This window comes from Phascolarctos cinereus, unplaced genomic scaffold, assembly GCF_003287225.1.
Source record: "Phascolarctos cinereus isolate Bilbo 61053 unplaced genomic scaffold, phaCin_HiC Scaffold_2;HRSCAF=192, whole genome shotgun sequence".
Lineage (NCBI taxonomy): Eukaryota > Metazoa > Chordata > Mammalia > Diprotodontia > Phascolarctidae > Phascolarctos > Phascolarctos cinereus.
The window spans coordinates 318,173,514-318,191,198 of record NW_027555625.1 but is presented as its reverse complement, the minus strand read 5'-3'; the positions used below and the strand labels follow the sequence as shown (position 1 = coordinate 318,191,198).

General features: G+C 43.7%; 1 protein-coding gene across 2 annotated transcripts in view; it reads right to left on the bottom strand.

Annotated features, from left to right (window-relative positions):
* Positions 1-2,354: 2,354 nt before the first annotated feature.
* Positions 2,355-17,685, bottom strand: part of ARHGAP40 (Rho GTPase activating protein 40) — a 115,849-nt gene continuing 100,518 nt past the window's right edge. For both annotated transcript variants that reach the window (XM_020990802.2, XM_020990803.2), the window contains exons 13-16: positions 12,949-13,109; positions 10,276-10,331; positions 6,031-6,150; positions 2,355-4,718 (exon numbers count right to left, since the gene is read on the bottom strand). In XM_020990802.2, coding sequence (XP_020846461.1) covers positions 6,044-6,150; positions 10,276-10,331; positions 12,949-13,109 — 324 coding nt within the window. In that variant the 3' untranslated portion in view covers positions 2,355-4,718; positions 6,031-6,043. The remainder of the gene's footprint in view (positions 4,719-6,030; positions 6,151-10,275; positions 10,332-12,948; positions 13,110-17,685) is intronic.

Below are 17,685 nucleotides of genomic sequence, written 5' to 3'. Positions count from 1 at the left end.
ACTCTTGTCTTACTTACATGCTCCTCTTAACTCATCACCTGGACCAGCAACCTTAAAATGAAAAACCTGCAGCCAATATAGCATTAGTAGCTAGCAAGGCCAGGAAGTGTGCACCAGGATACATTGGACAGCACCCAAGAAACTCTAGCAGCCTGGGAAGTTGTTTAGCTCTGAGGACGAACAGAACTGACATATCCATATGAAAGCATGGCATGGTGGAAAGTGTTGGCCTGAAGAGTCAAGAGATCTGTGTTCAAATTCTGATTCTAACAGTTATTGTTCAGTTGTTTTTCAATCATGTCCAATTCCTCATGACCTTATTTGGGATTTTCTTGGCAGAGATACTGGAGTGGTTTGCCATTTCCTTCTCTATCTCATTTTACAGATAAGGAAACTGAGGCAAACAGGGTTAAGTGAATTGCCCAAGGTCACCCAGTTAGTGTCTGAGGCCATATTTGAACTCAGGAAGATGAGTCTTTCTGACTCCAGGCCTAGCATTCTATCCACTGCACCACCTGGTTCTAACACTGACTAGCTATGTATCTATGGGGAAGTCACTTGATCTCTCTGAAGCCTCTCAGTTTTCTCTTCTGTAAAATGGGGATAATATTCATAGTGCCTACCTCACAGGCTTGTTGTGAGGAAACTCCTTGGTGACCCTTAAATTACTAAAGAAATGGAAGTTACTTTTTGTGTCTGCATGAAAGATCCTTTGTTAAGACCACAGCCATATTGGGGGGGCATCTGGGGCACAAGCCCCATCTGGAAGTCTTCTTCCATAGTCACTTCTATTTGTGCACTCACTATTTATGGGGTCTCATTTATTCAACACATTTTTTAAAGCATCTTCTTGTGTATGGAGTGCAGTGGCAAAGGCTGGAGGAGATACTGACATGAACTTCACAGGATTAATCCTATGGCATACAGGCATATAGGCAATCCTATAGCATTAATGCTAGAGAGGAACTGAGCTAACTCTGAGCCTAATACCCACCCCCCAACCCTAGACTGGTGTGTGTGTGTGTGTGTGTGTGTGTGTGTGCACGCACACGCACATGTGTGCATATATTATACCCCAAGATGTTGGAGCAAATGTTTATATATTTGTTCTTAGAATATCTTTGAAATAAATGTTCCTTTGTAAAAGCTAATACAATTTTAAGTGGTTGAATGAAACTCGGGTGCTAGGCACTGTACACCTACAAATGAGAGGAACACAGCCAGTGAGACTAGAGCAGATGGCAGAGAAAAGAAACTCTCTGATCCCTTCAGAGTCCCTGAGGACCCTGCAGACAGTCAAATAAACAGGCCTGGACCTCAGAGAGGGGGGACCAGAGCATCTTTCACCTTTATCTCTGTATATGTTCATACCACCCAGCCTCTAGTAAAATGTAAATAAATTCCTTAAAGTAGTGACTCTTTTTTTTTGTATCTTCAGTGCCTAACACAACACCTTGCACCTTTATTGTTGTTCAGTCCTACCTGAATCTACATGACTCCATGGACTTTGTCAGTAGGGTCTTCTTTGAAAAGATACTGGGGTGATTTGCCATTGCCCAGGTGTCTCCATTTTACAGATGAGGAACTGAGGCAAATAGGGGTTAAGTGACTTGCCCAGGATCACAGAGCTAGTAAATGCCTGAGGCTGGATTTGAACTCCAGATCTTCCTGACTCCAGGCCTAGTGCCCTATCCACTGAGCCACCTCGCTGCCCCAATGTCTTGTACCTTGAAGGTGCTAAATAAAGGTTTGCTGAATTGAACTGAATTTGACCCAATTTCAACATAAACCCAGAGAGGGAAGAGAATAAACATTTACTAAGTGCCTATTATCTCATTTGAGGCCATCCATTTGATCTGTCCAGGTTCACACAGCAAGGCAGAGGCAGAATGAGGACTAGAACTCAGGTCTCCTGAGGTCTAGCTTAGTGTTCTTGCCTCTACACACAATGCCTCATAAATCTTAAACAGCATGGGCAGGATAAGACTATGGTTCCTCTCTTCTGAATTCATTACATGGTAACTCGGTCATATTAGGTGAAATGTATTGCTTAAATACTTTAATATAAATCAATTGAATAGCATCAAAAAGCATCTTTCATTTAAATCTATTGTGCTACTTCCGAGCACAGGGGTGGGAAATCTTGGGCCTCGAGGACACATGTTAGAGGCCCTTACATCCTTGAATGTAGCCCTTGTGAAGTTTGAATTCAGTCAAAGGGCCAAACTTGAAGACCTAGAGGGTCACATGTGGCCTCAAGGCCCCAGGATCCCCACCACTGTCCTAGGACACATTTTAGCTGGAGTGGGGAAGTGGGGAGGGAAAAAACCTTGAAAGACATAAAACTGAAAAAATTTAAACTTTTCTATATCTTTATTATTGATACTAATTTTAAATATAACTTTAAAAAATGAAAAGATAATAAATTCAATACTTAAAACCAAGAACTTGTAGTGTTTCAACCTCTTCTTTTTCTTCTCCCCTGCCAAGCAAGGAAATAAAAGATGGCTGGAACACCTGTGTGAGGTCATGGAAAGAGCCCCTAGGAATCACAAGACCTGGGTGCTAATCTTGTCTCTGCAAGCCTGGGCAAGTCACCCCACTTTTTTGGGCTTCTGTTTCTTCATTTATAAAAAATGAAGACCTTGGATGGAATGATCTTTCACCACCAAATCCCATAGTCTTATGACCACTATCAGTGCTGACACTGCCGGCACCACCTTTCCCTTGAATCTCAGTCCCAAGGATGGGCTCTATCTCTGCTCCATGATTTGAAGTCAAGGGAGGGTTGCAAGGGACCTCAGAGATCATCTAGCACCACCCCTACCCCACCCAAACTCCACTTACAAAGGAAGAATCGAGATCCAGAGAGGTCAAGGGACTTGCCAAACGTTGTATGGGTCTTGAATCCCAACCCAGCTACTGCACCATTATCACATGTCAAATTCACAGCAATTTCCCTAAAAAAAAAAAACTGAGCTACTGAAGTTCTATGTTCCCATCTCTCTTGGCCACAATCTACAGTTAAACCCAAAGGACAGTGATAAAACTCATGGAGGCCCAGAAGTACCAAAGAGATTCTCAGCATGGCAAGATCACAGCACATGGATGCTCGATTGTCTGGAGCAAGCAGCACTGATCCATATTGGGGAGGAGGCAGGGTAGTTAGAAGGCATCGCAGATGTTCAAGGAGCCAAGAGGAAAAGTCAAAAGTCGAGCCCATTCTGTTCTGGTAAATAGGGCCGCTCAGGAAGAAACCCTAGGGTACGGAGCTGCATCCTAACCATTCTTGTTTTGGTTTCAGACCAGTCTGCTACTTCTTGCCTCTCACAACGGTGTGGGATGTTGCAACTGTATACACTGAGGTCGGAGAACAATGTCTCCTTTTTGCCTCCCTGATCATGGCTAGAAGCCAGGGCAGTCAGGCACAGATGCAGCCCCAGTCACATCTGAGGACAATGAAGGGGGACAGTAGAGTCCTGCCCCACCTCAACTGTGCTGGGGAGGATGGGCTTTTTCTATTGTCCCTCGCATGGGCAAGGTCTCCACCTCCATCTGGGAGATAGCCAGAGTCAGCACTGTAATGTGACCACTTTGACTTTTTCAACCACATCAGAAAGGTGTGAAGATCACATTGCCCAGGCAATGCAACTGTCTGGCTTTGTTTCATTCACTACATTTTGCAAAATGTGTTTATGTAACTATCAATATGTACACAGTGCTGAGACAGAGACCAAAGACATTGTCTCCAAAATACTGGTAAGACCAATGGGAGAGGAACAGCAATATGGCTCAGGGCATTGGACATCTCCAAGAGTCATCAGTGGGGTCAGAGTAGAAAAGACTCCCTAGGCACTCTTCTATCAGCAAATCTTACATATGGAGAAGGGATTTCCAATAAAGGCATCAGACTTCATACCACACACATTTTTAAAAGTTAAGCCACTGGATGCTTCTTAAGCAAGAAGTAATACTGGGTCATTGAACTGGCAAGAAAGGGTCAAAATATATACATCTTCAAAGACCCCTAATACTCAGCTTGATTTCTGGACAATGACCAACGGTGACTCTGAGAGGAGTGAGGCCACAGTCAAATGAATAAAAAGGACAAAATCACTTTGGAAAGTCAGAGCAGGCAGCTAAGGAAGTGAGTGACAAGGGTAACAGCCCACATCCTCATCTTGAGGATAGGATGGATGGATTGATTGAGCTCTTTTGCCTTAGAAAGATTCTGCTGCATCCCTGAGAAGCAGCATTTCTTCTCTGTACAGAGCAGAGAACTTGAAGAAAACATGAAGAAGCTGTTCTCATCACCAGTAGCCACAAAGCTTTCCAAAATGGGAATGCCTTTCTCAGCTGCATACTTTTCTTTCAGGATTGCAGTTTCTAGGACCTTGTTTTTTTTTTCCTCTCTCTCTGAGTCACTACCCAAGAATGGGCAAGGATTTCACTGCCAGTTTGGTTTCTGGGCAACCATTAGCTGGAATGCTGTATAGGAGAATGTCTGCCCACCTAGATGGGTTATTCACGCATCACTAGGGGTAGGCACTGTGCTGCTGATCAGCTGGGTTCTTTGAAACATGAAGTGATCTGTGGCTTCCACGTCTCTGCCCACCTTCAGGCTGAATTCTGCACATCTCCCAGCTAAAGGCACCGGATGGGGGAAATGCTCAAAAGGAAAAAAACATTCTTCCTGCTGCTCTTCTTTCTTTCTGACCCTAGGGCATAAATTGAATAAAAAACAAAGCAAACCTAAGCAACCTCAGAATCAAAAGGGACCCCACAAGTCAGCCAGCCCAACTGGGATATAAGCAAGAATCCCCTCCATTGCAGTGCTGACAAGTGACCGGCCAGGATATTCTCAAAGACCTCCAGTAATGGGGAAACATACCACCCCTCCCAAGACAGCCCATTCCATTTTTGAACACCTTTGATTCTTAGGAAGTTTTTTCTTCCTATCAAGCCTTATTTTGAGCTTTTCTCTGCAGTTTCCACCATGGCAGATCCTCTGACCACATCTAGAATACTATATTCCACTCTAGGTACCACATTTTAAGAAGGGCACTGATCATATAAAGCAATGGGGACAAAGATGATTGAGGGGACTGAATGAATGCCAGGACATACTACCACCAGTTGAATAATGAGGTATGTCTAACTTAGAGGAAACACTAGATTCAAGTATTTGAAAAAATTATCATGAGGAAGAAGGACTAGGCTTATTCTATTTGGTTCCAGAGCCATACCTTAGAGCCATGGGGAGATGTTCCCAAGAGGTAGCATACTATTTCCTATAAGGGATGACTTCCTGACAGTTTAAGCTAGCCTGCAGTGTAAAGAATGCCCCAGTAGTTAGTGAGTTCTCAGGGATGCTGTAGAGCAGAGCTGTCAAACTCACGGACCAAAAAACTCTGTTTTTAGGGGGGTTTTTTGTTTCATTCTGTTTAGGCAACTGGGGTTAAGTGACTTGCCCAGGGTCACACAGCTAGTAAGTGTCCATGAAACTCTGAAGAGGGAACCAGACTTAAATATAATTGGGAAAATGTTTAACAAAATTTAAAAAAAATACAATACAGCATAGGTAATGTTAATTTGTGGTTTTCTAAGTCAGAGTTTGACATCGCTGCTGTAAAGGAGATTTTTGCTTTTACGAATTAGACTTGAATTAGAATGATGCCAAATGAAGCTCCTTCCAGTTAGAAGACTGTGGTTCTAGTACTCCCCTGGGACCCCTTCTTGGTGACAGCCTTTGAGATGCTGAATGACAGCAATGTTCTGGCCCTTAATGCTTCTGTTTTTCAGTCTCAGCTGGGTCCTAAGAAATCAGAGCTTCAGAAGCATTGTGAGTTGGAAGGGACCTTGGACAGGATCTCATCCCACCTTGACAATATCAAGTTCAAAGCTTCTCCACCTAAGGCCTTGAAGATTATTTGACAGCTCCCCATCAAGGGAGTAAAGGCAGATCTCAGCAGGATAAGGACACTCTACTTACTACCTTCCCAGGACCAAAGTGCAAAAGTTATCACTTACCTTGGTAACTCTCCTAAAGTGTCCGGGGTAAGGTGGGGCTTTGTTTGATGACCCACTCCCCATGAGGGTTGGTGTGGTACAGGTCTAAGAGGTAAGTGTCTGGATCCAGGCAATGTTCACCTGTGGGGCAAAGGGACAATTGAAAAATAGCCATCAGAGCCGATGGAAATGGAGGAGGCAAAGGAAAAGGAAGGAGAGGAAGAGAAAGAAGATAACCATATATCTATAGGATTTAAAATTTTTCAAAGACCATGCCCTTAGGTGATGCAAGTCTTTATTGTATAGGTGAAGAAGCTGAGGACCAGATTAGGTAAAATGACTTCTCTAAGGTCATATAACTAGTATGTATCAGACCTGAAAAGAGCAGAAAGGAGAAGAGGAAAAAGAAAAAAAAAGAAAAGGAGGAGGGAAGAGGACAGAGAAGAGAAGAAGGAAGAGGAAGTGGAGAGAAAAAATAATAGGAAGAGAAAGACCACATTTACACACAGTTTTAAAGTTTTCAAAGACCCTTCCCCATGTAAATAGGTGAAGAGTGGGGGCCACCAGAGAAAGGAATGTCTTGGTCAAGGTCACACAACTATAATAAGCATCAGAGTTGGGAAGAGCAGAAGAAAGAAGAAGAAGAAGAAGTAGAAGGAAGAGAAAAAGGAGCAGGAAGAAGAGGAAAAGGAGGAAGAGAAAGAGTACCACACTTCTACAAGGTTTTAAAGCTTCCAAAGATCGTTCCCCATGTAATCTAAGTATTAACTGTGTAAGTGAAGAAACTGCAGGCTAGAGAAATAGAATGACTTTTCCAAGGTCATCCAGCTATTAAGTGTCAGAGTTGAGATTCAAATCTAGGTGGCCTGACTCCAGGTCCAATGCTGTTTCCACCAACCCATACTGCCTGTCATAACAAATGTTTCTAACAAACAAGGTTCATTTTCTGAAATCATTTGGGTTGGGAATATTCCATGGATTTTATCAGATACTTGTTGAACTGCCTTGTGGCCAAACAGACTGTGAAACATCTAAATGCTATGCTCTAAACCAGGGGTGGGGAACCTGAGGCCTCAAGGCCACATATGGCCTTCTAGGTCCTCGGGTGTGGCCTTTTGACTGAGCCCAAGTTTTACTGAACAAATCCTTTTATTAAGGGGATTTGTTCGGTGAAGTTTGAGTCTAAACTCACATCGCTCTACCATTTTGGAGAGAAACATTTGGCCTCGAGCAATTAGAACACAGAACTTATGAGGCCAAGGCTATGGACTGCATCTGTGTAGGAGCTGGCTAGGTCCCACAGAAAAATATCCTGTATTCCATAGCCACAGCCTGACTGACTCCGAATTCTATTTGCAGCCTCACCTGTAACTCTGTCCTCATTCTGAGTCCCTAAATCCCAGGCCATTTATTCATTCAACATTATTAAAAAACCATCACAGCAGCAGCTAGGTGGTTCAGTGGATAGAGCACTAGCCCTGAAATCAGGAGGACCCGAGTTCAAATCCAGCCTCAGACATTTACTAGCTGTGTGACCATGGGCAAGTCATTTAACCTCGACTGCCTCAAAAAAACAAACCAAAAAATTCTATCATGTACTGCAAACTGTGTGCAGAGCTAGGTACTGAGAGAGATACTAAGTTTAAATAAATACCCCTCTTATTAGAATGCTAGCTCCTTAAGGACAGGGACTGTCTTTCACCACTTAGCCTGATACACAGTCAAGGCTAATGGCTATTGACTGGCTTGACTACTCTCAGAGAGCATACAGCATAGGAGATGGATATGACACAAATATAGATAACTGTAAAACACAATATTAACTGACAAGTGCATCAGAGACAGGTGAAACAAAATGCCAGGTAAAGTCTGAGTCCCTTCAGACTACAAACAGAACATACGTAGGTAGGCTTCTTGGAGGAGGTCGAATATGAGTTGGACTTTAAAGGAATTTAGCAGGCAAAGAGGAGAAAAAGAAGGACGTTCCTGGCAAAGGAAACAGTGCAAACAAAGCCATAAGGTGGGAGAGCACATGGTGAATTAATTCAGAGAAAGATGAGAATTGTGCAGTTTCCCTGAAGTTTTGCGCATCCAAAAGGAAGTAATATGAAATAGGGTTAGAAAGGTATAATGGTAGATTGTGGAAAGCTTTGAAAGGCAGGCAGAGGGATCTGAGCTTTACTCAGAAGGCAATAGGGAGCCACTGAAGACTGCTGAACCGAAGGCTGAAATGACCAGCCAAATCTATGCCTGACCTTGCCAAAGGTCAGCAAAAGCCTGACACCAGATCCCCAATTTCACATTGACCCCTGTGCCCAGGTCAGGTGCCATCTCTCCTCCCATTTGGCCAGAAACAATTGTTTCCACCTCTGAACGCTCAGAACGCTTTTCACCTCTGTGAAGGCATTTAAAGAAAATGATTTCATGTTAAAGTTATCTGGGCATCTATGATATCTTCCCTGTTAGGCTGTGAGCTCTGCAAGGGCAGCAACAGCTATTTTATTTATATGATCATAGACTTCAGAGCTAAAAACGACTTGAGAGATCATTAAATCCAACCCCTCATTTTACAGATGAAGAAACAACAGAAATGGTTAAGTGACTTGCCTAAAGTCTGCCATATTAGTTAAGTAAGAGAATCAGGCTTTGACCTGTGGAAACATAATTTAAAACCTTTTTTTGTTTTTTTTTGCAAAACTAAAAGTATTAAGAAATAATGTATTTGTCTAAAGCCCTTTTTAAGAACCTTGGAAAAGCCCCTTGGAAAGGTCCCGGACAAAAAGGACTCTTCACTGGCAAATGGAGTAAGGGTGGTGGCCAATCTTTTAACCAAGAATAACTCTTGTCTAGTTGACATCATTGCTTCCCCACTCAAAAGAAATGAAGTGACTAGTGCCAAGACCTACTCTTTTCTCTAGAGAAAGGATACTGTTATCTATCTGGGGAGGAGGCACCTTTGTTTATTCCTGGAGTGGGAGCAGTGGTTTAAGAGGGAATGGGATTGTTTACTTGACTATCCTAGAAGGGTAACCCAAACTGTGTTGTTATGATTTACTTCCTTGGGATTCCTATAATCACGTCGGGGTAGAGCATTGTGCCAGAGGGCAAAGGGCACTATGCCTTTCTTTACAGATGGCTGAAGTTGGGCTCTCAGCTCCCTATGCCTTGCATCTGCTGCTCTGCCTGGTTTCAAATACATGGAATAAGATGCCCCCCTTATCAGGTACCCCCTGATGTCCCCACCTCTCCCCACCTCCATCTTCCTGCCTCCTCTTGTGTGTTGTCTTCCCTCATTAGATTGTAAGTTCCTCGAGGGGACAATTACATCCCTAGCACTTAGCACAGTGCCTGGCACATAGTAGGCACTTAATAAACATTTAGTAAATTGAAAAATATTCAATAAAATTGTTTCTGGAAGAATTGATCCTAAAAATAGAGTACAGCAATAGTATTAATATTATTTTTTCTTTGACAGAACCTAGGTCATTTAATTTCAAATCCAGCACTCTTTTCATTGAGCCACATTTAGTTTTCCCCACAGTCTCGAGCACAAGGCCTAGATAGTGGTTGTTTGAATACTGAGCTGATGAATGAATGAGTGAATGAATGAATGAGTGAGTGAAATCCCACAATCAAGAAGCTTTCCTCTTTGATTGCCTTCATAGAAGTGTCCCACTTGTATGGGACGAGTGAAAGTTTCTCATGTAAGATTTAAGCTATGCTCCATAAATGTAGTAAGGTTTCAGCATGAGCTGGGCCTAAGTTTCACTTTCGTTTCTGGGGAAGGGGGTTGTGCACCAGCTGCCCACACCCCTCCCTTGTTTTGTAACCACCCCCTCTGTTGTTTTGTGCCTTAACTTTACCAAAATAAGGCAATCCTCTAACTCCCAAGCTAGTTTTGAGTAAAATGTGTCTCTTTGGGTTCTAAATCTAGACTGTGAGGTCTCTTGCCTCAACCAATGAGGATAAAGAGATTGAGACAGACAGGCGGGGAGGGGGGCTTTTTGGAGTGGTTTGTCTAAGACTATATACACAGCTTGCTGTTGTTTGTGCTTCGCCTCTCTACACCAGTCTGCTCTGGGTAGGAGATGCCCAACTCTCGCGAGAGACTTGCTAGAATAAAACCTTCTGTTTTCTACCTGGAGATACCTCTGAGTTTTTATTTGGGTAAGTGGTCTCTATTCCACTCACACTCAAAAAGAGAATGACTGGTAGATGTGGATCACTGCCAAAGCGATTGTCTGAAAGGCCCAAGGGCAGACTTACTTATGTTCCCGCCGACTTCATAAAGGAGCAGGTTTGATGATTCAACAGGCCCATTACTGCAGAACACAGAAGAAAGATACATATGTCAGTGAGGATGGTCCAAAGGCAGCCAAGGCATTCATAATGACATAAGCTCTCATTTCAATGGGGCTTTAAGGTTTGCATAGGACTTTTCAAACAACCACCTATGAGAAAAGTAGGGAAGTGATTATTGCCTCCATTTCACAGAAGATCAAAGGATCACAAGAGCAGAGAGACCCAAAAGGGACCTCAGAGACCAAACTCTTCATTTTATAGATGAGTCAGTTAAGGCTCAGCACCATTAAGTGACCTGCGTTTGGTTATGTACCTAACCAGCAAGCTGGAACCAGAAGCCAGTGCCCTTTCTACTGACTGTACGATACTTCTCCAGCATGAATGGGGGGGGGGGGGACTTTTTAAAGACCCCACACCCAGAAGTGCAGGCCCCACTGATCTCTTAGATGTAATCGTGGACAAGTTCCTTACTCACCCTCAGCTTTGGTTTTCTCCTTTGTAAAATGAAAAGATGGGAATGGGTGATCTCTAAGCTCCTTTCCAACTCTAGATATCATGGTATGGTCAGGGATAGGCACAAAGGCATATACCAAGACTGGGTGTCAGGTCTTTACAAGGGGGGCAAAGAATGTAACTAAACAGATTTGACTCATGCAGAAAATTAACTTGGGTCAACAACGTCAAGGGTGGCCTGGTCAAAGCCCCAGCATAAGAGACAGGAAGGCAAGGTCCACTTTTAGGCCTTTCCCTTCCCTTCCTTCCTTCCCTCCTGGCTAGGGGTGGACATGGGTACAGTAATATATAGAGGACTGGGGCCTTAGTCTGTTCCATTCATTGGCAGACATTTTTCCTTGAGATGATATTTGTTACAGGAGAATTTGAGCCCTGTCCTATCTTAACTGAGTTTGAATCTGAACTAAGATATTGACTACTTTTGTAACTTTTGACAAATCGTTTTCCTTCTCAGGCTGCACTTTATGTATAAAATGAAGTAGCTGGACTAAATTAATTATAAGGTCCCTTCCAGTTCTAAACTCTGATACATGAATTCAATCCTACAGATGATAAGAAAAATCTCTAATAGTTATTATCTTCAGTGAACAACAGTGACTAAGTTTAAATTGAACTTGAGAGTCAGGAGAACTAGATTCTAATCCTGGTTCTGTATATTACTACCTGTAGGACCTTGGCAAAGTCCCTTTCCTTCTTTGAGATTTGACTTCCACGTGTATAAAATGAAGGAAGGGGACCTTGAAGGTTCTCTTTTGCCTTGAGATTCTGGAATCCGATTTCCTTTTTGTGTGAGTGGGCCTCACTCATCCTGTCAACAAGGTTGGCACTGGCAGAGGGCAAAGCCTCTCACTAGCATCACAAAGTCACCCAATGGACCGAACTTGAACCCCTGCTTCCTCTGCTCCCAAAAGGGCAGGCAGCAATGATGGGATGAGCCCTCAAAGGCACTCGGTCTTGGGGCTTACTTTCTGCTAGGATCCTGCCTGCTATAAGCAAGGTGGTTAAGGAAAAAATACTTTGTAAATGTAGACTATTTAGAATATAGGGGGCAGCTAGGTGGCGCAGAGGATAGAACACCAGCCCTGGAGTCAGGAAGACCTGAGTTCAAATCCAGCCTCAGACACTAGACACTTACTAGCTGTGTGACCCTGGGCAAGTCACTTAACTCCATTGCCTAGCCAAAAAATAAATAAATAAAATAGAATATAGAAGCACCATAGGAATGGAAGTTATTGTTATCTTGTCCTTCCACAAAAGTCACCATGTCTTTTTCCTCCAAGGCCAAGGCATGAATAGATTTAGAGCAAAGGATATTAAACGACAGGTCAGCTGCCCTTCAAAACATTATCCATACGCTGCCCAAAATGGCTTTCTTCTCTGAGGGGAGAGGCATTCTCTCCCATTAGACCACAGCAGCTCTCTTTGGTCACCCTAGACAGCTACATGCTTGGAGGCATGTGGGCTAGTATTTAATGTTAAAGCTTATGCTCATAGCATCAGAAACTAAAGAGCTAAAAGGAACCTTAAAGTTCATCTAGTCCAACACTCACATTTTACAGGGGAAGAAACTGAGGCCTATAGAGGGGAAGTGACTTGTACAAGGTTCTACAGATAGTTAATTGACTCTGGGGATAAATCTAGGGATCTGGCATTAGGTCGTCTGGCACACTTTCGGTTCTACAGCATTTCTTTATTTATTTTCAAGGATTTTATTTATTTATTTTAGTTTTCAACATTCACTTTTATTAGATCTTGAGTTTAAATGTTTCCCCTCCCCCCTCCCCAATCATGTAATCTGATATAGGCTATCCATGCACGATCTCTATATATAGGCTATACCTGCACAGCATTTAGAGTAGGAAAGGATCTTAAGAGACCACCTGGAATAAACCTTTCATTTTACAGAAGGGGAAACTGAGGTCCAGAGAAAGGAAGTGACTTACAAGGTCACAAAAGCTGTAGTGGTTAGAACAAAGAGCTTAAGAGGGGCCAAGGCTGTGGACCTAATTTGTGTAGGGCAAGCTAAAAGGCAGAGGCAATATTCAAACCAGGGTCCACTGATGGTGAACTCCACAATTGTTTCCTCACTCCTTGGGGCCCCTGGAGTTTCCAGGCAGGAGTTACCATTGGATTAGGTTGACTGTCTTCATGACATTCCAGCTGTTGGAGCAGAGGTGTCTCTGGAACTGCTTAAGCACATCAGCAGCTTTGGTGCTATTGTGTAGATGCACCTCTAAACAGTCCTTTAGGAGCAGAGCGGCCTGGATTTTCACCACTTTGGATGGCTGAAGAACAAAGAATGCAGACGTGCATACACAAACAAGAAGAGATGTGTTAAAGGAGAACAGAATTCCTCTCACTGCTCTGTAGGCTGCACCCCTGACTCTCCTGGCCTTTTTAAGGAAGATGCCCAAACCAGCTAGATGGCTCAGTAGACAGAATGCTGGACCTGGAGTCACGAAGTCCTGAGTTCAAATTCAGCCTCAGACGCTTACTAGCTATGTGATGCTGGGAAAATCACTTAACCTCTGTTTGCCTTAACCCACTGGAGAAGGAAATGGCAAATCATTCCAGTATCTTTGCCAAGAAAACCACATGGATAGTACGGCCATGGGGTTAGGAAGAGGTGGACATACATGGCTGAACTGAACAACAGTAAGCCCAGACCAGCCATGTCTTTTTTTTTTTCTTTTGGCTAGGCAATGGGGTTAAGTGACTTGCCCAGGGTCACACAGCTAGTATGTGTTATGTGTCTGAGGCCGGATTTGAACTCAGGTCCTCCTGAATCCAGGGCCGGTGCTCTATCCACTGTCCCATCTAGCTGCCCCCTAGCCATGTCTTAATCCCTCTACAGGCTGTACTTTGGACTCTCCAGACTTGCTTTACAATGCTTTCCTCACCAGGTACCTTCATCATCCTCCAGCCCCTTTCCAGCTTCCTTTTAGGTTATCTTCCCCCATTAGAATGTAAGCTCCTTGAGGGAAGGGACTGTTTTTTCTTTCCCTTTGTATTTGCATTCCTAGCACTTAGCATGGTGCCCAGCATATAATAAATAGTAAGCACTTAAATCCCTGTGGACTTGACACGTGTACACACCCCAGGCAAACTGACCAATCTGCTGCCTAACATCCCTTCTCCTTTCTCCACTTCTCATCTCCCATGCCTGGAAGGCACTCCCCTCATCATCTCTACCATTAGAACCCTTGGCTTCCCTCAAGGCTCTGCCCAAGGGCCATCTCTTCATTACTCTTCAGTCATGTCCAACTCTTTGTGACTCTATTTGGGGTTTTGTTGGCAAGGAGTGCTTGGCCATTTTGTTCTCCAACTCATTTTACAAATGAGAAAACTGAGGCAAACAGGGTAAAATAACTTACCCAGGGTCACACAGCTAGTAAGTATCTGAGGCCAAATTTGAACTCAGGTCTTCCTGGCTCCAGGCCTGACACTCTATCCACTGTGCCACCTAGCTGCCATCTCCTACACAAGGCCAACCCTTCTTCTCCCAGGGTTTAGTGCCTTCTCTTCTGAAATGACTTTGTATTTTTAAACATCTACTTTGCATTTACTTATCTGTGTACATGTACCTTCCCCTGAGAGAATTTAAGGTCATGGAAGGCAAAGAGCGCTTTGTTTTTGCACAGTGCCTCATACAGAGTAGGCGCTTAATAAATGCTTTTTGAATCAATGACTAAGTAAATGATACAGACTCTAGAAGGCTGAACAGAGAAGATGTGCACAATTCATTAAGTACCTGTTATGTATTTTCAATGATCTCAAGCTGGTCCTTTTGATTATTATTTATTTCTTTTGATTCTTTTTGGAGATGCCCTAAGGCTATGAATCATGAGACACCATCATCTTAGAAGAATCACAATTTGGGCAATCCCAAGGTCAATGGGACTCTGCACGCTGGATGTGAGCACATTACCAATAATGTCTTCTGAGCTTTGACATGAGAGATGGCCTCAAAGACAGCACCAATGACATATTGTGATGGGAAAGGGAGGTGAGAGCTGTTAAGCACCAAGATTGGGGGATAACAGGTGGGCAGACCAAGCGCTGCACTGGCACCCACAAAGTCCAGGTGAAGCCTGAACCCCTTTAGGTTAACAACAGAGAAGAAGAGAGCAGCCTCCTTGCAGAAGATGAGACTGAAAGGCTGAGTGGGAATTCATCGGTAAAAAGAACCAGAGTAGGACTGTAAGCGTACTGGAGGCTCCTTTATGGAGGATTCACAGAAAGCCACAAACAGGATGAGAAGGCATGGGTGAGTTGCTATATGCACCTGTGGAGGGAGTAGCCAGCTGATGAGATCACACATTTATTGAAGGGCTGATTTATAGGTAAGTCAGAGTCAGGGAGGGGAGAAACATAGAGACAAAAAATTACAATAATCCCTACTCTCAAGGAACTTAAGATCCACCGTAGGGATTCAACATGTTTACCTTTAAGATATAAGCAGGGGTGTGCTAGCCTGGGCAGCTGGGTGGCACCCTAGTGAACAGAGTGCTGGGTCTGGAGTCAGGAATATGCATCTTTCTGAGTTCAAATCTGACCTCAGACTTGCTGTGTGACCCTGGGCAAGTCGCTTAACCCTGCTTGCCTCAGTTTCCTCATCTGTAAAATGAGCTGGAGAAGTAAATGGCAAACCACTCCAGTATCTCGGCAAGAAAACCCCAAATGGGATCAGAAAGAGTTGGGTATGACTAGGCAGTGGCTAAATTTTCAGTGTGAACGTTTACACCTTGGAAGCTGACAAACCTACAGCTCAGAACTTGATTATTGTCTTGTTCAGGGTCTAGACTTAAGAAAGTGAGGAGAACATGTGAACGCAGATTAAAATGTAAAGTATGTCACATACAGCGGTGTTCCCCCTCCCCCCAAAAAAGAGCTGGTGGTTAAACATCTACCAGCACACTCCAGGATATAAGACAGAGTGAAAGGACAGATACAAAGTGCACAAAGAAAATGGAAGGAGGAAGGGAACTATCTAAGCACCCTTGGGACTTCTAAGGTTCTTCCATCAGTTCTGCAGACGAATTTGTGTATATGTGTTGTCTCTCCCAGTTAAAATGTAAGCTCCATGAAAACAGGAAGTGTTTCACTATTCCATTTGTATCCTCAGGGCTTAGCACACAGTAAGTGCTCAGTAAATGCTTTTTCATGTATTCAGTCACTTGTGGAGGAACCGATATATGCCTTGAAGGATGAGAATGGCTCCAAAAGGCAAAGAGGGGGAGCAAACGAATGTGTTCCAGGCACAGGGGGACAGGCTGCAAAAATCCAGGACAAGACTAGGGAAGAGTTAGTAGCACGGTCTGATTAAAGAGAGAGAAATGAAGAAAAGGAAATATTGTGCAATGGGAAAGGCTATGGAAGACCTTGGATAAAAGCTAGGCTTGGGAGATCATACGTTGCTCTAAAGGCAATGGAGAACCACTCTAGGTGCGTACACACACACATCGGATGGACACAGGAAGTTTAATAAGACAGCATGTGAACACAATAGCCTTTTTTTGTCCTTTAGTCATGTCTGACTCTTTGTGACCCCATTTGGGTTTTTTTTTTGTCATTTCCTTCTCAGCTCATTTTACAGATGAGGAGAATGAGGCAAACAGGATGAAGTGACTTGCCCAGGGTCACCCAGCTAGTAAGTGTCTGAAGCCAGATTTGAACTCAGGAAGATGAGTCTTCCTGACTCTAGGCCCAGCACTCTATCCACTTCCTCACCTGGCTATCTGAATGGCCTTTAGAAGGCTATATGAACACACACACACACACATGCACACAAATGGACTTTGGAAGGCTAAGGAAGGAGAAGCACGGACACACAGACACACATTCTCAAATAGGCATGATTCACTTCTCTGTGTTGGGCTTTGGCCAAGAAATCGTGTCACCAGTGCATGCAAGAATCCAAAATGAGGGTGAGCTTATTGGTGGTGTGTGGTCTTCAGAAAGAGCATTTAACGTACTCAAAAGAGGTGACTAACATCTTGATGGTTTAAAGGCCGTTGAAGCTTTGAATCCCTTTGTTTTTTAGACAGAAGCTGCACCTCCTTCTGTCTCTCGGCAGCCAGAGGCAGAGGTCTCCAGCCCAGACAGAAGCCATTCCGTGGAGTAGGGAGGGTGGGACACCTGGGAAAAGCTCCCAGAGAGGCCCAGGGTTGGGTGCCAAGGAAGCCAGGTTGAAAACAATGGCTCACATTCAGCCAGCCAGCCTCCGTCTTTTCACAGTACTAAGAGCTGTCGACATAAATAAATACATAAAAACAACCTCCCAGCCAAATTGAATCACCAGCCCAGTTACCATTTGGGAATAAAGTTGGAGCGCCCCCAGGTGTCCAGAGGTGGGATAGGTTTCTGTTTAAAATGACTAAGGCTGAACGACTGGGGAAGGCAGGCCATCCAATTCAATGGATTCCCCTTCATCCCCTCCACAAGGCTCAAGAAAAACTGCCAGTGAAACCCAGAAAAGTACTATAGAGAACCACTGTGTTCATGCCCTCCTCTTCCTACCTTTCATCACAGGGCTACCCACAGCAGCGTCCTTTCCCAGGAGGACGAGGTTCAGAGACAAGGATAATAAGGTCACAGGTTTAAAGCTGGAAGGGACATCAACTCCATTATTTTGCAGACGAATAAATTGAGACTCAGAGAAGGAGAGTGACTTACCTAAGGTCACACAGTTAGTAAGTAAAGTCTTAGGGGGGAAATGAGAACCGTTTTCAAATATTTAAAGAGCTGTCATATGGTAAAGAGAGTAGACTTTTTTCTTCTTGGTCCCAGGAATTAGAATGAGAAGCGATGAATGGGAATTGTAGAGAGGCAGTTTTAGTCAGTCAGTAAAGAAGGGGGAGA